We start from the raw sequence: 22805 nt of genomic DNA, 5'->3' as shown, positions 1-22805 counted from the left end.
AATTTGTTCGTTCTTTGTAACTGAAATGATTGGAATTGAAATTGGAATACAGAATTTAGGCCAAAGGGGAAACACGAGGACCTATATGACTTCATTCAGCCCCGAAAGGGTCATTGACAGTAAGAGTGTTTGAAAAGTGTAACAGGAGGAAAACCTCAAAGCAGTTGCACAATGGAACAGTTGTCAGAGAATGTGGGAAATCAGATGGAAGAAAGGTAATATGGAAGGAGTTACAGTAAAAAGAATGAAAGAGGTTGCAGCTAAAGGACGAAGGGACGCTGCAAAGAACCTTAAGTAATGCTAACAGACAGTGCACCATATAAGGGGCACTGATGGCATTAGCACCCTACGAGGTTAACTGAAATAATGACGAATAGTAAAGAACGAAAAGTAATGGAGAGGTTAACGATCCTTTCCCTTCAACTCTGGCGTAAAGCTAGAAATCTGGAGATCTCTGATTTTAGGTATAAAAGTGAGGCACATACCTTAACATGTGCCTCGCATCATATTTGTTTGTCCGTTTTACAAACTAATCCTTGAATTTTAATAACATGGGAAGAAGTGTCCAGAATCATGCATAGACTGGCATCGCAACTTAAGGTATTAATCTAATTGTATTTATATAATCTGCAAATGAAAATGATTTATTGCTAATACGAAAAATATATGCATATTAACCGAATGTTTTGTTTGTTAACCTTGTCAGTCATAAACGGAGCATCCATTGCATGTCGAAATAAAAGTAGGAGGAGAAGGATTCATGCAGAAATGCCAACTTACAGACAAAACAAACAGTACTGATTATGTTACCTTGAGGCCTCTGGGAATATGATGTGGTTTTTATTGATGTTGTGGTTTAATAAAATTCCAGAAATATTTTTTAACCAAGGTCTTTACACCCTTATTACTGGCAGAACACATATACTAAGTCTTAAACATGTGAGCAACCAACCAAAGTCGACAACCTGCTTGGTATATATTATTGATGCTCTAAATGACAGTAGCAACGTGGGCAAAATTGAAATATGTTTACATATTTTCATCGATAATAAGTAATTATATATGTTTTCATGTAATACTCTGGGATTACATATATAAAAACTAATTGGATTTTAGAGAAGTAAACTGAATCAAAATTGCTCCTGTCTTTTGTGTACAAAAGTTAGTTCTGTAAATATTTTTTTTACCAGGAATTTATGCAACGAAGTCAGTATGCATGATGATATATTTTTTATTTTAATTGACTCTGCAATACTAATTATATCATCACTGGTGTAGTCTTACGAAGCCCAAGTTAACTGTGAATTAAACAGCCAGACTTATTTTACAACCTTCCCTTTTGATATCGTCTGTTGCTTTATATAAGCGAGTTTTATGCATTATGGGTAGGAATCTTAAATGCTAAATGCAGGAAAGAAGGACTTGTGTCATTATATCGTACAATTTACAAATTCACATTTCTTTCATTACTGACGTAGTCTGACTACAAATCAAACAATCGGACTATTTCCCAACCTGCCCTTTTTTTTATATAGTTTATTATCGTTTACAATTTTATACCAGTCAGTTCATATGAAATTATGCTTATGGGTAGGAACCTTAAAATTAAGGTGTTTTATAACTTATATCCTACTTTTACTAACGCACAAATAGATGGCTTACGTAAGTGTAACTAAGATGGTTGAAAAACTTATGAGCCAATCGAATGGTTTAGGGTCCTTTGCAGTTGTCGTGAGAGAGAGAAAAGCCGGCGAATTCTGGCATAGGTACAAAGAAGGCCCCCTTCATTCGAAGCCACAGTGACCGACAGATGGGATCTGGTTGCAGGTTTTTAATGCTTTAACAAGAAGGAAGTCTTCTTCAGATTTTTGCATGAGCTGGCATTGTTGCAATGCGTATCAGTCTGATTTTGTTTACAATGAGTCTTGGATATACAGCTTTAACCAATTTGTACGTTAGGTACTTAGCAAATAAAGTATTTTATTGTTTGAATGATAAACATATTTTTTCGCGTTGTCGAATTTTTTTGTCCTTCGTTGACGTACGTGGGGTTCTTATTGCAAGAGTCCCCCCCCCCCCCCCCCCCCCCCCACCTTTTTTTATATCTTACCCAAGTAAATGGGGCATACATTTCACATAAGATCATGTGTAGGGGAAGCATTCATGCTGTATTGATACACTGCTTATATTATATATCCGTCGGATATATAATATGGTTTGTATTGATACTACTATTGAAATAAATTCATAAATACCGACAATGTGGTTTCTATGCCTGTATTATTACGAGGACACAGAGGAATTAATAGCCTTGATTATATTTGAAGATATTACTCTGTTGATGAACATTGTATGTATATGAATTGATAGTTCATTGTAGCCTGTTTAATCCTGGAATTACGATCATTGAGAGAGAGAGAGAGAGAGAGAGAGAGAGAGAGAGAGAGAGAGAGAGAGAGAGAGAGAGAAGAGAGAGAGTATACTAAGGAATTGTATTTAATAGATAATGGTTTGAAAAGATGCACTGCAAGGCTGATTGGTGCACTAATAGAGTGAATGATGCTATGAAATTCTGAATGATAAACTGAATTATGCAATGCAATGGGGCATCGATAAACTGAAAAATGCGAAGAAAGGCTGAATGATGCACCAGTAGACTGAATGCTGCGGTGCAAGCTGAATGACGCATTGAGGGAGTGATTGATGCAAAGAATGGCTGATTGATGCACTGGCAGACTGAATGATGCAATAAAAGCTTGAATGATGCAATGGAAGGCTGACTGAGGCACTAGTAGACTAAATGACGCAATGGAAGGCTGAATGATGCAATGAAAGTTTTAATGATGCAATGGAAGGCTGATGATGCACTGGTAGACTGAAGGATGCAATGAAAGGCTGAATGATGTAATGAAAGTTTTAATGATGCAATAGAAGGCTGAATGATGCAATAAAAGCTTGAATGATGCAATGGAAGGCTGACTGAGGCACTAGTAGACTGAATGACGCAATGAAAGGCTGAATGATGCAATGAAAGTTTTAATGATGCAATGGAAGGCTGATGATGCACTGGTAGACTGAAGGATGCAATGAAAGGCTGAATGATGCAATGAAAGTTTTAATGATGCAATGAAAGGCTGAATGATGCAATGAAAGTTTTAATGATGCAATGGAAGGCTAACTGATGCACTGGTAGACTGAATGATACAATGGAAGGCTGAATGATGCAATGAAAGTTTTAATGATGCAATGGAAGGCTGATGATGCACTGGTAGACTGAAGGATGCAATGAAAGGCTGAATGATGCAATGAAAGTTTTAATGATGCAATGAAAGGCTGAATGATGTAATGAGAGTTTTAATGATGCAATGGAAGGCTAACTGATGCACTGGTAGACTGAATGATGCAATGAAAGGCTGAATGATGCAATGAAAGTTTTAATGATGCAATGGAAGGCTAACTGATGCACTGGTAGACTGAAGGATGCAAAGAAAGCTTGAATGATGCACTGAAAAAGTTAAATGATGCACTGAAAAAGTTAAATGATGCATTGGTGGACTGAAGGATGCAATGAAAGTTTGAATTATGCACTGGTAGACTGAATGATGCAATGAAAGACTGACTGATGCATTGGTAGACTGAAGGATGCAAGGAGAGGTTGAATGATGCACTGAAAAAATTAAATGATGCACTCACCTTTTGGAAGATTATTCTTTCGTAGCAAATGTCTAGTACATCAGCATTCACTTGGGTTACGAAAAAAGGACAAATTCTATGAATGAATCAACGCTTTTAAAGGTAAGAATTTTTATTTCTAATTTCGAATTCGGAAGAATACTTTCACAAATGAACAGTTGCTACAAAATAGTTAATTTTCTCTTTTTGTTGTGTTAATTAATCTCTCGCACATACACGCACACATATCGTCAACCAAGTTCACCTATATAGCATTAGTATCAGAATTCTCTCTCTCTCTCTCTCTCTCTCTCTCTCTCTCTCTCTCTCTCTCTCTCTCTCTCTCTCACATATACACATATGAAAGTGAGCTCTTACTCAATCTATTAAACATCTTTGAAATAAAAGAAAATATCATGCGATAACAAAAATAGGTATAATCTATCTATAATTTTTTTCAATTGAAGTTACCAAATTTAATTATAATAGAATTCTCTCTCTCTCTCTCTCTCTCTCTCTCTCTCTCTCTCTCTCTCTCTCTCTCTCTCTCTCTCATACACGTAAGTGTGCTCTCACTCAATATATAAAACATCTTTGAAATAAGAGGAAACTATCATTTGATAACAAAAATAAGTATAATTTACCTATAATTTTTCAATTAATGAAAGTTACTAAAATATATATAATTCATTTATAATATTTGTTAAAGTTACCAAAGTAAACATAATAAACCAAATACATTTTCCTTTACTTAATCAAGCTGAATATATTACCTGAAAGCTTTGAGGTATTTGAATTACTTTTCAATCTCCATAAGAAAACCCTGATATTAGTATTGATATTACCGTTGGTAGGGATTTGACCTCTCCAGCGGCACCTATCTGGTCTAATTCACCTGAGAAGACTTGGTATAATGACCTTCACATCAGATTTATTGGAAAAATTATTGCCTTTACAAAGGCACCTCTCGTGTCCAGGGGTAGGCGTGGATTCCTGTGTCTTCTAAATGCATGTATTGAATACCGATGGACGCAGCTGACTGTTGGAGGTCAGAGTGTTGGGGGTTGAAGTTTCTTTTTTGGGTTATTTTATTATGTATCGTTTACGTCCACTTTTTAGATTTTTTTTTTTTTTTTTTTTTTATTACCTTTTGTATTCTTCGGTATGATTTTTTTGTAAATGCCACCTTCAGGAATTGTATTGTTTGTGGATGTTTTATAAACACAGTAGCTGCCAAAATATAATTGTTCTTTTGAAAAATAAATTAAGAGTCACAAAGGATACATATTAAATGTAGATATTCCAGCAATATTTCCCAGTATGTAACTAAAGAATTTTTAAACTATACGTTTTGATTGTGATTTATATTGTCTTTGCAGCAAAATGCTATCTGTTTATATTTATATTTTTGTATGAAGAGAATTATTCAAATATGTAGATTATTGAAATGTAATTGTGTCATAATAATAAAAGATAAATAAAAAACTTTCTTATTCCGATGTGGTCTTAACTGTCGTTACAGAGACTATGTTCAGTTTTCACAATCTATATGTCTTATGTTTTATTATCAGTTCTAATTCATGCCATTTCCTCTAACTGAATATATCTGGACTTGGTTGTTTACCGTCTTTGGTTACATAGTTACAAAGTAAGAAGTAATTCACTTTTAAATTTAAAGAAAATTTCTAGAAATACGGTCTTGGCTTAAAAAAAAAAAAAACATAACGCTTAGAACTTTTGAAAGTGTAGCATTTATGGAGCCATTTCAAATAATTTCTTGATAGTTTATCATAATTACACAAATTCCTGTCCAGTCAAAAATGCCTCGGCATATAAATAATGTTGCAATAGTATCATACATAGAAAAGGTCAAGCTTCATTATATCATTCTCCATTCTATTGGTTAAGATTCTGTTAAAGTTAAACGCTGAGTTAATTACCCGTAAGCTATTGGTGTTATGAGCAATATGACGTGATCTGTGAGACTGCATTTGCACTTTTAGATTGGTGTTTAATGTTTACATCTGAGTATTCAGCTAAATAATACTTTGATTCATTTACATTTCTTAGTCATTTGGGTTGAAGGGATATAATAGCTCTGGTCTCAGCTTTGTACTTAATGTTCCAAAGTCTTTTGAAGAATATGAATTAGGAAGAAACATTAAAGATCATCCACTACTTTCACATCAGCCAGAGGCAAGAAAAGTGATGCTGGGGTGACTGAAGATTCTGCCAGTCTGCCAAATCTCCTGTGGGGGCTGATGGGAATGAAGGTTGGTCTCGTCCTTTTGGTCGTCGTCTTCCTTTGTGAGGTAGTTGTAGTCAACTGAGTGGTCGAAACACTTGTGGTCGTTGAGGTAGTTGCCTGAAGAAGAGGAGTCGTTAGTGGTGTAGTCTGGGATGTAGTCTCTGGAGGTGGGGTTGAGGGCGCTGTGGTTGACTTGAAAGTTGTAGGTAACTCTGTGGGCGCCTCTGTGGGAAACAATGGCACTGTGGGCTGGCTGGTCGTTGGAGGATGTGTTACTGGCTCAGATGTTTGTGGAGTAGTCGGTATCGAAGTTTCTGTTACACCAGACACTGTTATTAAAAGAGTCTGAGTCTCAGAGTCTAATGGTGGTGAAGTTATGGCTGGCAACGTAGAAGGAGGCATCATTGTTTCAGCCAAGCTTTCTGCTGTTTCTGTGTAAGTGTGGTCTGGGTCAGTTTCAGTAGCTGAATCTGTGGTTAGAAATTGTGGAGTACTTAGAGAAACAGTTTTACTGGTAAAATCTGTTGTTAGAAATTGTGGAGAACTTGGAGAAACAGCTTCACTGGTAACTGAAGTAGTAGCATCTGTCACAATGTCTGTCATGAGTATGGTAGACTCAGTCTCTCTCACAGTTTCGGATGTCGTGGTCCTATCTGAAGCTTCTGTATGAGCTGAAGGTGATTCCTCTGTAAAAGTAACCGGGACAGTAAATCCAGTTGGTGCTGAATTCCACTGTGAATGAATACCGTCTGTTGTAGAGACTATAGAGTTAGAGGATAAATATTCATCTGAGCACAAGGTTTCAGCCACTGTTGTCAAGCTGTCTGTTGTCATGCCACCAGTGAGGGTTGTTAATGAGTCATCATTCTGGCTCACAGAAGTCATATGAGTAGGTCCAGAAGTGAGTACAGTTTTAGTTGTTTTCATGTCTGTTAAAATATGTGGTTCTGTAGTAAACATTGGTTCCACTGTTGGAATTTCTGTGGTTACTGGACTGTCTGACTGCATTTCATCATCAGAAAATAATGTGTCACTTTGCCTTGTAAGCTCTGTCGTGAAAATGTCATATTCTGTGAAATCAGTAGCCTCTGTTTTTGTATCTGGTAACAAACTTGTACTGGTAGGTTGTGTAGTGCTCATTATTGTACTAGTGGGAGGTAGAGTGGTCATAAATGAAGAACTGAGTAGCTGTTCCTCTGTGGATGCCAACTTGGTTGTGTCAGAATGAGGTGGGAATTCTGAGGAAGAACTTACCCCAGTGTCTTCTAAAGTGGGAAGACTAGTAGATGTTCCTTCCACAGTCTCAAATTCTAGAAGAGTTGATATGTTAGTGACAGGAGTATTTGTTTTCTCTGGAGGTGTGGATACATCAGCCACTGTAAAGATACTTACTGTGGTAGTTGGATGATCTGTTATCATATCTATGGCTGCGGATGTCCCTGCAGAGGTTGAGGTAGTTGTATGCTGACTGGTTATTTCAGAAGTTGTGAGGTAGTTTGTCAAATCTTTAATTGTTTCCTCTGTCATTGCATTTAGTGTTGTAAAATGTGTGATGACATCATTAAGTGTTGTTTGGTTCATTGGGGTTGAGGTCGTCGCTTTGTCTGTTGTGAGGATTGTGGTGATGTATGTTGTCAAGTCTTTTGTTGGCATAGGTGGTGAGGGTAGTCGGTCGAGGTTAAACTGTCAATGCAAAACAAAGATTACATTTAGTGGTAGACATATACGGAATGAGTTTGGTCGTTGATAACAATTGCAACTCAGTTTGTTTAGATTTAGTAAATTATATTGTGCATTCTTGCACTTGAGGCCAAGGAATATATTATTAAAATGTAAAATCTGAAAGCTGAAGTTTAACATATTCTAAATAAATCAGTGTGAGTTTTAATAGTAAAATGTCAGTGTCAGCCGAAACTAGAAGTTTTTCTTTACTGTTACTAAATTCATATCCCAGTTTCACTGACAAGTCATGAACATATGTTTCCATGACTTCAAAGGGACCAATAAAAGGCAATGCACATTTTGCTGCCTTATAAAGCAGACCTTAAGGCCGGATACAATGCTACTGGCAAGGCTGCATTGGTTGTTCCCTCCAGAGCATGGATTGGTATCAAAGGTCGTCGCCTTGTAGTCGTACGGCTTGTAGTAAGGAGTGTTACGGTCTTCTCAGTACTGGTTAAAGACTGACTGGCAGCAGTAGAGGATAACGTTTTGGTAGTGAGAAGGGAAGGTGATGTTGTCCAGACTGTTGTGAGAGTAATAAGGGAAGTATCTGAAATAGTTGTAGATTGTGTATTGGATGTAGAGTGAGTATAGGGAGCTGCTGAGATTTCGGTCTCAACTGCTGTCTCACTTGTTACTGTGGTCACATCAGAGACTGGAGAACGGGCAGTTGTTTCAATAGTTTCATCAGTCTCAGTAGTAGTTAAAATCTGACTCGTCTCAGGCAAAAATGTTGTGCTGTCAGGTGTATTTTGAAAAATTGGTACAGAAGAAGTTAGAGTTGTAGATGTAGTACTTGGTATTGTAATAATGGGCATCTCTGTGATACTCTGAGTTTCCTCTGTAGTTAAAATAGTGGAAAGGGAAGAGGTTGTCTCTGTTTGTTGTGAAGTTGTTTCACTGGGAAAGCCTGTCTGAATTGAAGTTGTTTGTACATTTACAGCAGTTGGTACTGTTTCTCCTGTGGTCATTAAAGCTAATGTAGTGTTTGGATATAAAGATTCCTGTGACATTGCAATAGTGGACGTTGTTGTAGTAATTTCAGTCTGAATTACAGTTGATAAAGTACTTGGTAATGTAGCCAGTGTTTGTTCTGGAGTAACTATAGAGTCGGTGTTTGTGTTTAGATTAAGTGTAGTGCTAGGCTCTTCAGTTTGTGGCTCAAGGGAGGTGGTAGAGAGAGTATTCTGCAACTGAATTGTAGTCTCAAGAGAAGTTGTGGTTGTAGGACTAGGTATTCCTGAGGTGTGAGTACTTGAAATCTGTGGTAGCATATGAGTAGATGTTTCTGTAGTCGTCTCTGTGGTAGTGAAAGGTTTAGTCACAGGGGGTTCAGTAGCAGTTATGAAAGAGACAAGGTTTCCTTCAGTTGCTGGTGTGGATAGGGTAGGCGTAGGCGTCCTGCTTACCATCGGAATCCACAAGATTATATGAGAGGGAATGGGTGGACGAGGCGCGCGTGTTGGCCTGAAGACTACCCACTGATTCTGCGTCTGGTTTTGGTGCTGATTCACTTGGATGACTACATTCAGCCTGCTTTTAGGGGACGGCGACCTCTCGCTGCTAACGTCCTTTTGCCCGTATGGGAAGATGCCAGGGTCATAATCGCCTCTCCTAGCGTTGATGTTTCTAGGATCCCTTAGGGATTCTGTGCGGTGGTCTCCTGAAGAGTTTGTATGTGGAGAAAATGGGTAAATAAGTTTGAATGGCTATTTTGCTTTAGAACAACTTAATTTTGTTAACGATTCTAGTTATAAAATGGATTGAGTTCTAATTTTGTATCACTATGAATTTGAACAGTGATTTGGTATTTATGATTACTATATTTTAGGTAACATTGACATTTACAAAGCATTCCTTTGATTACTTTTCAGCTTCGTAATGCGAGTTAAATTTCAACGTGAAACTTTGAGAAATAAACCACTCACCTCACATCACGCTTAATGACCAAATGGATGTTACTTCACCTTGATTCTCAGAGTGAAAAGTCACCTTAGGAGATAAAATATTTAGTAAAACGAAGGAAATGGGATAGACAGTGAAGATCGCATTCTGTGGAATGCTCTAACATTTATCTCTTCGCTGAATGACAGAGATGTGAATAAATCCAGACAGGAAAGGTCATTTTTGTGTCCAAGAAATGTCATGAGAGGTTCAAACGAATGTGATCATGGTTCATATAACTCTTCAGAAGGGCCAGCCTAATAATGCAAGTTATTTTCTTTCATTGTTTTAAAGTGTTATCATGCGTAGATAACAGTCATTTATGTATGATCGTCAAATTATTTGATTAGCTACTTATGCGTTTTATTTCATTATCAGCATCATCTCTGTCATCCAAGTTATCATTGTTTATAATATTCTATTATTCGTTATTGGTGTTACTGCAATAAATTATAGACTAGACTGGATGATTGATTTCCACGTTTTTCTTACAACTTTTGACGGAAGTTTCCAGATGAGAAATTTGCTTGAGCTAGGTCTGAAAGCAAGCATTTTTAAAGAATGTGTGGAACTGTGGTGTTGTGTATATGAACATACTATACACTGGAGTTTAAAATCATAACCAAACGACTATGTAACATAATGCTTATTTAAAAATAAGGCATAAAATCAAATGAAAATACTGAAATGTTCTCAGAGATAAAAAAGAAACCTTTTCTATAATTAAGGAAATATATCTTCCTTAGTGGAAGTGATTGTAATATTATTATCATTTTTTTTAAACCATTCACATCAATGTCTAATTATTGTTTTGGGTCAGTCCTCCTAACAACATTCTCGAATAAGGTTTGCAAAGTCCACAATGAAAATTATATTTTATTTCAAAGAACATACTACCTCTCCACAGGCTCTTCTATCACAGATTATTTTGGAAAGCATAACATGATTTCTTAACTCCTAAATCCCCCACAAGTAGAATTAAAAAAAATTCGTACTATAAGTTCTGAAGCAGTTGAAGTCTATAAGACTGTTGTTAATACCCTAGAGAATTACATAAATTACATAAGTTAAAAGATAGGATCTTTAGGGTATAGAATATTAACAAAATGAAATTGGACACGGTTTAATAAGACTATATATTGCAGCGTTAGTTGTAGGATGTAAAACAGTGCACATTTAATTTAGCATTTTGTGGTCATGAATACAATATGCAGTTTATCCTCGAAGCTTTAATAAATAATTGAAAGACTGACATCTGTTCGGTTACAGACCATACGAGATCAAACAATGCCACCATCTGTAACCTACCAAGGTGTGAAAGGACAGATACCTCAGGGAAGGAAGGACCATTGCCAAAATCTGATGAAATCTCTGAATAAGTTGAAGCAAGGGAGGCAGGACGAACTCTGCAAAATATTGGAAGAGAAGATGAATGTAAATCTGTTTTCAGGGGTGTGGAAATTAAATGCCTTGTTTCTTTTGCATGAGAGAGACACAAGGCAGTATAAAATATGTCAGAATATAGTAAACTTTTGTGAGTTAGAAGGGTCAGTGACCTCTTCTTTCCAGGGCACGTCTTATGTGTGTTGCAATCCTTAGTTTTCTTGTAATGCCCAACCCTAATGAATAAGAGAAATTATTTTATTGAACAAGATGCTCTGAAGTTTCGTTGTAAATGCCATGGCTTTGCTTTGTATAAAAATAATTCTTTCTATACAAAAAGCAATGAGATTTGTATACCATCCCAAAAATAGCTTAATTCTTTGTATAAAAAATGAAAAAAACCGAAGAAAGCAGCTGATAGCTTGCAACTTAGATTCGAAAGAAGGTTTATAAAAAATGGCAAAGCAGGGGAACACAGTTGGACAAAAGATGTCATCACCTCATACCTTCAAGTTAAACCTTAACATTATGATAATGAATAATATTACCAAACTTCAGAGCTCAGTGTACCCTTTTTATATGATTAAGTTATAACCAAAATGATCCTGTGAATTGAACAATTGCTCTTTATATGTCACTAGCAATGGATTCGTTGTCAACTCTAGTATTGTCTGAAAAAGTCAGTCTCTGAACACATCACTGAAAGAAAAATGTCTCTTTCTGAATCACTTCTAATCTCCTGAAAGATTACTTTTCAAAACGTATTCCCATATATGTCAACGAATAAGCGAAGCACACGTTTTACGAATTATTCATAGACTTGTAATGTTTCAGTCATTATTTCTTTTTGACTTTTTGTCTGTAGAGTTTATAACACATTCCCACTCACAGTAAAACTTTGATAATCACGATGCAATTTCCCAGAACATTAAAAACGATTAGCATTCACACGTTGTCAATTCTTGATGAGCAAATGAAATAGACCAATATTTAAACTTTCTTCGTGCTTTCCTCAGGTCATTCCAGTTGAAAGAATATTTTCCCTATATACAAGTTCTAATAACTCACAACCGGGGTTGTGTTTATCACTAATGATATGCAGTAAATCCTCTACATACAATCTTTTAACTTATAGACTCTCAAGGATACGAACATCTGCGTCCACACGACTTGTGTGATGTGTAAAGTTTAAAGATAAAAAAATGTTTAGAGATAAAAAATCTTAGTTTATCATAAAGTTTAAGCATAAAGACAAAATTATCTTTGTAGAAAGAAAGCTGTATTGTTGATAGAGAAATGACAATGCCGGACTTACGAATAGATTTGAAGATCAAAGATTTAGATAGAATATCTTGATATCTTTGTTATTGCAAACTTTGCTCTGTATGCATTAAGAACAAATTGTCTTTAAAGAAATCTAATGTTATTGATGATATAAATACATTGCTGGACTTACGGACAAATTCAGCTTACAAAGGTGGACTTACGAATATAACAAAGGTGAATTTACGAATAAATTTAACTTACAAAGGTGAACTTATGAAAAAACTGAACTTGCAAAGATGGATTTACGAATAAATTTAACTTACAAAGATGCACTTACTAACAAGGTGAACTTACAAAGGTTGAGTTACGAACAAACTGAACTCACAAAGGTGGACTTATGAACAAATTGAACTTACAGAGAATACCTCCCGGAACGAACTTTCTATGTATCTAGAGGACCTACCATTATACCATAAAATGACAAAGATGATGATGATGATGATAGTTATAAATAATGATGATAATGAAGAAGACCACTGATAAAAGAACTCTGGGTAGGAGGTCATCCCCTTGAGAGGCCAACCTGTGAAAGGGTCTTCAGAGGCCGAAGAGGTATTTGCCCCAACTGCTGAATCTGTCGTTGTACCTCCCTGAGTAGTGGGCGCTAGACAGGGCATCGGTGCCCTCTCGCTCCTCTGGGTACGCGACGACGATGCCCTGACCGTCGTCGCTGGTGGCATAGTGGGGATTGATTGGGATCAAGGGGCGTTTCGTTGTCGTGGTTGTAGTTGTTGTTGTAGTGGTGGTTGTGGTAGTTGTTGTAGTGGTCTTGGGAGTTGTTGTAGTGGTGGTGGTTGTGGGAGTAGTTGTGGTAGTTGTACTGGTTGTAGTTGTGGGAGTGGTTGTAGTGGTAGTTGTAGGAGTTGTGGTAGTTGTAGTTGTTGTTGGAGTTGTAGTGGTTGTGGGAGTTGTAGTTGTTGTTGGAGTTGTAGTGGTTGTGGGAGTTGTAGAGGTTGTAGTGGGAGTGGTTGTGGTAGTTGTACTGGTTGTAGTGGTAGGAGTTGTTGTTGTAGTGGTAGTTGTAGGAGTTGTGGTAATTGTAGTTGTTGCTGGAGTTGTAGTAGTGGTTGTGGGAGTTGTAGTGGTTGTTGCAGGAGTTGCTGTGGTGGTGGTGGTTGTGGGAGTTGTTGTGGTAGTGGTAGTTGTAGTGGATGTTGTGGGAGTTTAGTGTTGGGGTAGGTGTTGTGGGGTTCAGGAGTTGCTGTGGTGGTGGTGGTTGTGGGAGTTGTTGTGGTAGTGGTAGTTGTAGTGGATGTTGTGGGAGTTATAGGTGTAGGAGTAGATGTTGTAGGAGTTGTTGTAGTGGTGGTGGTTGTGGGAGGTTGTAGGGTGGGTTGCAGGTTGTTGCTGTGGTGTGGTTGTGGGAGTTGTTGTAGTAGGTAGTGTTGTGGGATGTTGGGGTAGTTGTAGGAGTAGATGTTGTAGGAGTTGTTGTAGTGGTGGTGGTTGTGGGAGTTGTAGTGGTTGTTGTAGGAGTTGTGGTAGTTGTAGTTGTGGTGGTTGTGGTAGAGCTTGTGGGAGTTGCAGTAGTTGGCAATGGTGTAGTTGTTGGTAATTCTGTAGTTGTCGGTAATGGTGTAGTTGTTGGCAGTGGTGTAGTTGTTGGTAATTCTGTAGTTATTGGCAATGGTGTAGTTGTTGGTAATTCTGTGGTTGCATGGTGAGTTTGTTGTAATTCTGTAGTTTGTTGAAAATGGTGAGTTGTTGGTAATTCTGTAGTTATTGGCAATGGTGTATTTGTTGGGTAAATTCTTGTAGTGGTTGGCAATGGTGTAGTTTTGGAATTCTGTAGTTGTTGACAATGTGTGTTGTTGAATTCTTGTTAATTGGTCAATGGTGTAGTTGTTGGTAATTCTGTAGTTGTTGACAATGGTGTAGTTGTTGGTAATTCTGTAGTGGTTGGCAATGGTGTAGTTGTTGGTAATTCTGTAGTTGTCGGTAATGGTGTAGTTGTTGGCAGTGGTGTAGTTGTTGGTAATTCTGTAGTTGTTGGCAGTGGTGTATTGTTGTAATTTCGTATTATTGGCTGGTGTATTTTGTTGGTAAAAATTCTTGTGGTGGTTTGGCAAGGGTGTAGTTGTTTTGGTAATGTTCTGTAGTTGTCGGCAATGGTGTTAGTTGTTATTCTGTATTCTGTCGCATGTGAGTTGTTGGAATTCTGTTTATTGGGTTATATGGTGTAGTTGTTGGTAATTCTGTAGTGGTTGGCAATGGTGTAGTTGTTGGTAATTCTGTAGTTGTTGGTAATTCTGTAGTAGCTGGCAATGGAGTAGTTGTTGGTAATTCTGTAGTTATTGGCAATGGTGTAGTTGTTGGTAATTCTGTAGTTGTCGGCAATGGTGTAGTTGTTGGTAATTCTGTAGTTGTCGGCAATGGTGTAGTTGTTGGTAATTCTGTAGTTATCGGCAATGGTGTAGTTGTATCTGGTAAGTTGTTGGCACTGGTTTAGTTATTTTTGTTGGTAATTCTGTATTGTTGGTATTCTTGTAGTAGCTGGCAAATGAGTAAGTTGTGTATCTGGTAGTATTGGGCATGTAGTTGTTGGTAATTCTGTAGTTGTCGGCAATGGTGTAGTTGTTGGTAATTCTGTAGTTATTGGCAATGGTGTAGTTGTTGGTAATTCTGTAGTTAAACGGCCATGTGTAGTTTTGTTGTTAATTTCTGTGTTATTGAACAATGGTTGTAGTTGTTGGTTAATTCTGTATTGTTGACAATGTGGTAGTTTTGTGGCATTCGTAGTTGTTGGTAATCTGTAGTAGTTGGCAATGGTGTAGTTGTTGGCAGTGGTGTAGTTATTGGCAATGGTGTAGTTGTTGGTAATTCTGTAGTTGTTGGCAATGGTGTAGTTGTTTGCAATGGTGTAGTTGTTGGTAATTCTGTAGTTGTTGGCAATGGTGTAGTTATTGGCAGTGGTGTAGTTGTTAGTAATTCTGTAGTTGTTGGCAATGGTGTAGTTGTTGGTACTTCTGTAGTAGTTGGCGATGGCATAGTTGATGGTAATTCTGTAGTTGTTGGCAATGGTGTAGTTGTTGGCAATGGTGTAGTTGTTGGCAATTCTGTAGTTGTTGGCAATGGTGTCGTTGTTGGTAATTCTGTAATTGTTGGGAGTGGTGTAGTTGTTGGTAATTCTGTAGTTGTTGGTAGTTCTGTGGTTGTTGGCTGTGGTGTAGTTGTTGGTAATTCTGTAGTTGTTGGTAATTCTGTAGTTGTAGGCAATGGTGTAGTTGTTGGCAATGGTCTAGTTGTTGGTAATTCTGTAGTTATTGACAGTGGTGTATTTGTTGGTAATTCTGTAGTTGTTGGTAATTCTGTAGTTGTTGGCAATGGTGTAGTTGTTGGGAATTCTGTAGTTGTTGGCAGTGGTGTAGTTGTTGGTAATTCTGTAGTTTTTTGTAACTCTGTAGTAGTTGGCAGTGGTGTAGTTATTGGTAATGATGTAGTTGTTGGTAATTCTGTTGTTGTTGGCAATGGTGTAGTTGTTGGTAATTCTGTAGTTGTTGGCAGTGGTGTAGTTGTTGGTAATTCTGTAGTTATTGGCAATTGTGTAGTTGTTGTCAATGGTGTAGTTGTTGGTAATTCTGTAGGTGTTGGCATTGGTGTAGTTGTTGGCAATGGTGTAGTTGTTGGTAATTCTGTAGTTGTTGTTAATTCTGTAGTTGTTGGCAATGGCATAGCTGTTGGTAATTCTGTAGTTGTTGGCAATGGTGTAGTTGTTGGTAATTCTGTAGTTGTTGGCAATGGTGTAGTTGTTGGTAAGTCTGTAGTTGTTGGCAATGGTGTGGTTGGTAATTCTGTAGTTGTTGGCAATGGTGTAGTTGTTGGTAATTCTGTAGTTGTTGACAATGGTGTAGTTGTTGGTAATTCTGTAGTTGATGGCAATGGTGTAGTTGTTGTTAATGGTGTAGTTGTTGGTGATTCTGTAGTTGTTGGCAATGGTGTAGTTATTGGTAATTCTGTAGTTGTTGGCAATGGTGTAGTTGATGGCAATGGCATAGTTGTTGGTAATTCTGTAGTTGTTGGCAATGGCGTAGTTGTTGGTAATTCTGTAGTAGTTGGCAATGGCGTAGTTGTTGTAACTTTGCTAGTTGTTGGCAATTGGTGTAGTGTTGGCATTGGTGTAGTTGTGGAATTCGTATTCGTCGTATGGTGTATTTGTTGGCAATGTGTAGTGTTGGTAATTCTGTAGTTGTCGGTAATGGTGTAGTTGTTGGCAATGGTGTAGTTGTTGGTAATTCTGTAGTTGTCGGTAATGGTGTAGTTGTTGGCAATGGTGTAGTTGTTAGTAATTCTGTAGTTGTCGGTAATGGTGTAGTTGTTGGCAATGACATAGTTGATGGTAATCCTGTAGTTGATGGCAATGGCGTAGTTGTTGGTAATTCTGTAGTTGTTGGCAATGGTGTAGTTGTTGGTAATTCTGTTGTTATTGGCAATGGCATAGTTGTTGGTAATTCTGTAGTTGTTGGCAATGGCGTAGTTGTTGGCAATGGTGTAGTAGTTGGTAATTCTGTAGTTGTTGGCAATGACTTAGTTGCTGGTAATTCTGTAGTTGTTGGCAATGGCGTAGTTGTTGGCAATGGTATAGTTGTTGGCAAGGGCATAGTTGTTGGTAATTCTGTAGTTGTTGGCAATGTTGTAGTTGTTGGTAATTCTGTAGTTGTTGGCAATGGTGTAGTTGTTGGTAATTCTGTAGTTGTTGGCAATGGTGTAGTTGTTGGTAATTCTGTAGTTGTTGGCAGTAGTGTAGTTGTTGGCAATGCCGTAGTAGTTGGCAATGGTGTAGTTGTTGGCAATGGCATAGTTGTTGGCAATGGTGTAGTTGTTGGCAATTCTGTAGTTGTTGGCAATGGTGTAGTTGTTGGTACTTCTGTGGTTGTTGGTACTTGTGTAGTTTTTGGCAATGGTATAGTTGTTGGCAATTGTGTAGTTGTTGGTACTTGTGTCGTTGTTGGCAATTCTGTAGTTGTTGGCAATGGTGTCGTTGTTGGTAATACTGTAGTTGTTGGCAATGATGTAGTTGTTGGTACTTCTGTGGTTGTTGGTACTTGTGTAGTTGTTGGTACTTCTGTGGTTGTTACTGCAGTTGTTGGTATTTCTGTAGTTGTTGGTAGTTCTGAAGTTGTTGGTATTTCTGTAGTTGTTATCATTGCTGTTGTTGTTGTGGAGATTTCTGTAGTTGAAGGTGATTTTGTAGTAGCTGGAATCTGTGGAGTTATTTGTGTTTCTGAAGGTAAGGGTATATTTGTAGTTGTAGGCATTGCTGTAGTTGTAGGTGGTTCTGTAGTTTGTAATGCAGTTGTTGTTGACATTTCTGTAGAGGCAGGTATCTTTGTAGTTGTCAGCAATGAAGTCGAAATCGTTGATGTTGATGTTATTTCTGTAGATGATATTGTTCCGGTAAGTCCCGTACTCAACGTTATTTTATCTTGTTGTGTAAATGCTGTTGTTTTTGCTGGAGTTGTTGTTGATGCTGACGTTGTTGCTGAAGTTGTCGGGGTTTCTGAGACTGAAAGCGTAGCCTTTGTCGTTGTGGTTGGCTTAGGTATGGCAATGAGGGTCCCTTCTAACTTGCCTGAGCCACCTGGCTTGTAAGGCTCCTTCGGGATGAAGATGTGCGTTGGGCGACTGCTGCTTCCAGGCTGGTTGGGGTCGTTGTCGTAAATGAGGATTGGCGACGGACGCCCATCGCTAGTGTAGGGCTTGTCTGGGAGTACGAAGTAAGGAGAGCCGCTGCCTCCTGTTGTTGAATTGTCCTGCTTAATTGGTATGATGGAGTACGGGGGTTTTGTTTGCCCACTTGTGCCCTCAGATGTTGTGCCAGAATTTGGCGGAATTAGTGGCTGCTGTGTAGTTTTCGTTGGAGATGTTGTTACAGGAGAAAATGAAGATGTAGTACTGGTCAACTGTATACCACTTGTAGTTAGAGTTGTTATTAAAGTGGGCAATAAAGTAGATGCAGGGGATGCTGTTGCAGGGGATGCTGTTGAAGATTGGCCTGCCAGTGACTGAGCTACTGTAGTTGCGGATGTTGGAGATTGACTTGTGATTGATTGAGTGACTGAAGTTGCAGTTTGATCTGTTGGTGATGTTGTTGGCTTAGGTATGGCAATCAGGGTTCCTGGTATATTACCTATACCACCTGGCTTTACAGGCTCTTTTGGGAAGAAAATGTGGGTTGGGCGACTGCTACTACCTGGTTGGCTTGGGTCGTTATCATATATTAGAATTGGCGATGGACGTCCATCACTGGTGTATGGTTTGTCTGGTAGTACAAAGTATGGAGAACCACTCAATCCACTTGTTGAATTCAGTGGCTTACTTGGTATAATAGAATAAGGGGGTTTACTGCTTCCACTTGGGCTAGCAGTTGTTGAAAACTGATTTCCATTAGTGCTTGGATCTTTTGTAGCTGTAGAAATTGAAATGGTTGTTAGTGTAGACGGGAAAGGCACGGAAGACGGATCTGTGACAGCTACTGTAGACTGAGTTCCTGAAAGTGTAGACTGTGTTGTTTGCGTACTTGGCTTAGGTATAGCAATCAAGGTGCCTGGTATGTTACCTGAACCACCTGGCTTATATGGCTCCTTTGGAAAGAAGATATGTGTTGGACGGCTGCTGCTTCCTGGTTGGTTTGGGTCATTGTCATATACCAAAATTGGTGATGGACGTCCATCGACAGTTAAAGGGTTTTTTGGAAATACAAAGTATGGGGAACCACCTCCTTCTGTTACTGAATTATTCGGTTTATTTGGTATAATAGAATATAAAGGGTCAGTGCTCCCACTAGCACCACTAGAGATAGTAACACCATCTGGCAACTGACCCTCCCCTACATCTGTACCACCTTGATTATTAGATGATCCACCAGTAGACTGACCAGATCCATTTGGAACGAGAAGAAATGGAACTGAACCCCCAGATGCAGAGCCATCTGGAGTGGTAGGAATTACTAAAACTGGAAACTGACCATTTGTGGTTGATCCACCTCCTGAAGGTGGCTGACCTGAGATATTTGGGAATCCGCTCCCTGGTTTGTTAGGAACCACTAGAAATGGGAGCTGACTGCCAGGACTAAGATTTGATGAATCTCCTGTTTCACCAGGTTTGCTTGGTATCAACAAATATGGATACTGGGTCCCCAAGTTAGGAAACAGGTTTCCTGGAAATGTTCCTGATGAGTCTGTTGTTGAGCCAGTCCCAGTACTTGAAGGTGGTGATCCGCTGCTTGTTGTACCTGGCTTGTCAGGAACTACCAGAAATGGAGATTGACTTCCAGAACTTGGTGTCGATGAGCCACTGGATTCACCTGGGTTTACAGGTACTATGAGATATGGAAAATAGTTTCCTGAATTAGTTGCAGAGGGATTTCCAGTTTCCCCAGGCCTGCTAGGGAATACTAAAGTCCCTGGACTTTCTGAAGATGAACCTCCACTTCCAAATTGTGCTAATTGATCTGTTTGTATGACAGGCACTACTATGTACGGATATTGAGCACCTGAACTTGGCTTTAACGGGTTAGTTCCACTAGGATAAATGGGTAACAATAACAGTGGATATTGGTTTGAACTACTCTCATTAGGAAACAGTAAAATGGGATAGTGAGATACTTGGGCAGGAGAAGTTTGTTCATTGGAGACAGGGTAGAAAGGCAGAACCAAATTTGGATAGCTTGAACCCGACTCACTTGGCTGGTTTGATACTATCACCACCGGAAACTGTGACAGGTAATTATCTGTTTGATTCGATATCAGAAATTGGTTCTGTTCAGAACCAGAAGGAAATGTTACACCAGATCCATCTGGATTGTAAATCAGAGCATATAAAGGCAGTTGTCCACCAGATAAAAGAGACATTATGTTTTCAAGGCTGGAATGAACCCCATTTGGTATGTATGTGTTACCAATGAATGGAAACTGACTGGGGAAATGTAAAGCAGAAAGACCAGTACTACTTCCTAAGCCTGCCAATATTCCAGAAAAATCAGGGAAAGAGTAGACACCTCCTGGAGCGAGAAAAAAGTTTGTACCAGACCCATTCAACAGATGGCTGCCGTTGGGCAACAACGGATAAAACCATAGTGACTGAAGCGCTTCTTGAAAGCCTGGAGGGACTCCTGGGAAACTTACTCCTCCACCAGGGTTTCCAGGATATATTCCACCACCTGCCTGCACAGTTCCTAATATCCCAATTCCCTGATTCTGGTGTTGGTTTTGTGTCTGAGTAACAGTAATTGAAACGGAGGGGTTTGATGCATCCCAGGTTTCTACTTTGTCAAAAGGATTAATTATATCTGAAGTGAAGGTATGCAAGTTATTATCACTAGTAAGATTCCCATCAACTGGAATTATATCAACGGATTCTCTATCTGCAAAAATGTCATTCAAAAGTATTTCGTTGTGATAAGAAACTGGAGCTGCTGTTGTTTCCTCACCCGTGAACACTGGGTATTCATTTGCAGAATAGTTTTCAGGAAAAGTATCTAAAGAATCAGAATTTATTGCATCTGAGGTTTGGAATGAAACATTGAATTCTTGAGTTCCTATGTTCTCCGATTCCTGACCCACATCTGGCGAGGGGGAAATGTCAGTCGAATTGCTTGGTGGTTTTGGCAATGGTGATGCATCACTTTGGATAAAAGAATCACTTTGGTTATAGATGCTAAAAGATGGCCCAGGTCTCTTAATTACAATCGTATTGTCATCCCTGTTCTCCCCAATACTTGTTACAACTTCATCTACCAGAGTTACTGTGGCTTCTTTTAACAAGGAAATGAGGGCACTTGCAATGCTGCCTCTCTCTGAAGAAAAAATTGGTATGCCCTGATCAAAGCTGATAGTCTTAATTTCAGGATTATCAGGTTCTTCTGAGGAGGTTGTGGCACTTGTGGAAGAAGAAGAAGAGGGGATCTCTCCTTGTGTCTTGATGTGGCCTTTATGGTGCAAGAGAGCCAGCTTTTCCATTAGAGTATCATGAAGTTTTTGCAGAGCTGTTCGGATGCCAAAATCAGGAATGCCATTATAAAACATGATAGTCCCATTTTTATAGTGAAACGGACCTTTCGTAATGACTGGCTTATTGGTTGGCTGCATAGCGCTAAGTACGTTCATCAGTCCTGTTGGTTTGTTGGTATTTCCTTCACCAGAACCGACGGGACTTTGGAACATAGGGAAGTACCCTGCATTGCCCGACTCCCCTAGAGGCTTTGTTAACTGGGACTGACTCCAATGGGGCTGATGTGTTCCCCTGTATTTATCTTTCCATATATTATTTCCTTTATTACCTCCAATACCTTGTACGTTGGTGTCGTTGTGCTTATCCCTAGTGGCAACTGGGCTTTGAAAGTTGCTTTCCTTTACGTCATCTCCTAAGTAATCTTCTATGACAGACAGTAACTGAAGAATTTCAGACTTTGTGAGAGGCGCTTTCGATACTGCAGCTGTAAATGCATTGATTTTATCTATGAAAACCTGTACTGATGCAGAAGCGCTGTTATTTCTACTGTCATGGCCATCCTCAGAACTTTGATTTTTCTTGAGCAGTTCCTCCATGATACCTTGGAATTCGGTGAGGTAGCGGTAATCGTTCTTATGAGCCGTGGCAGTGTGTTCTGATTTGTGGGGTTTGGTTAAGGTGCCGTTTGCCCTGGAAGGGAATTTGCTGGCAGAATTCAGGTCTCCAATGGCTGGCAAGTGACTTGTATCTTGCATTGCATTTCCAGCGTTTGTAGGGGTGGAATTCTGAGTCATATTCTTGGACTTGTTGATATTATTTTCCGATTGCTTTCTGCGAACAGGATGGCTGTCAGTGTTATGAACTATCTTGGAATTATATTGCACAACATTTGTCGCACTGTTTAAGTTAGAATTAGAGTAAGGCAGTTTCTGAAACGTGCTGTAGTTCCACAGGGAACCATGATTTTTATTTCTATGTCGGTTAGGCTTGTACGACTGATGATGACTTAGGTTGCCTGAAATACCTGTGTCAAGGAGTATATGTTTGGTGTTATTGACAACGCCATTAACTGTGAGCGAATCTACCTCTAGTTTCCTATGCGAGAACTGACTCGAAGACCTGTGAAATGAGTGATCAGATTTAATCTGAGTCAGATTTCCCGAAGATATGTTTGGATGAGAATCTGTAACGTTTTTAAAAAGGGGTACTGAGACTGGAGATATGTTTAATTTATGTACATTGTTGTTAGGTAAAGTATTAGAAGGGATGTGCAGTTGTTTCACTGGATAAGGATAGGCAAGGAAGGCGCGATTGCGTGAGCTTTCTGTCTGCTGATTCCAAGTCGAGGAATCATTGTTGAGAAATAAGACGCTGGGTTGATTAGACTCTGAGAGAGGCGAAATATCAGCTGTGGAAGAAGATTGTGGTCTGGAATAATGAACGTTTGACTCAATATCAGTCGTGGTAAGATTTAGGGGCCTTTGATTATGGAGCGAGAAACGAAATCCTCCCAAGTCTTGTCGTTGAGTGTCGTGTCTGGCGATGTTGTGAGTCGAGTCCA

The 22805-nt window shown here is 38.9% G+C and overlaps 1 protein-coding gene across 1 annotated transcript in view; it reads right to left on the bottom strand.

Moving 5' to 3' along the window:
• Positions 1-5833: 5833 nt before the first annotated feature.
• Positions 5834-22805, bottom strand: part of LOC135202810 (mucin-2-like) — a 29689-nt gene continuing 12717 nt past the window's right edge. Inside the window, exons 2-8 of the mRNA XM_064232271.1 lie at positions 16820-22805; positions 14930-16709; positions 13634-14081; positions 12882-13395; positions 10895-10992; positions 8080-9305; positions 5834-7603 (exon numbers count right to left, since the gene is read on the bottom strand). The exon at positions 16820-22805 is cut by the window's right edge and continues 81 nt beyond it. Coding sequence (XP_064088341.1) covers positions 5834-7603; positions 8080-9305; positions 10895-10992; positions 12882-13395; positions 13634-14081; positions 14930-16709; positions 16820-22805 — 11822 coding nt within the window. The remainder of the gene's footprint in view (positions 7604-8079; positions 9306-10894; positions 10993-12881; positions 13396-13633; positions 14082-14929; positions 16710-16819) is intronic.

Source organism: Macrobrachium nipponense, chromosome 33 (assembly GCF_015104395.2).
Source record: "Macrobrachium nipponense isolate FS-2020 chromosome 33, ASM1510439v2, whole genome shotgun sequence".
Taxonomy (NCBI): domain Eukaryota; kingdom Metazoa; phylum Arthropoda; class Malacostraca; order Decapoda; family Palaemonidae; genus Macrobrachium; species Macrobrachium nipponense.
The sequence above is the reverse complement of the archived record's forward strand: the minus strand, read 5'-3'. Positions and strand labels throughout refer to the sequence as shown.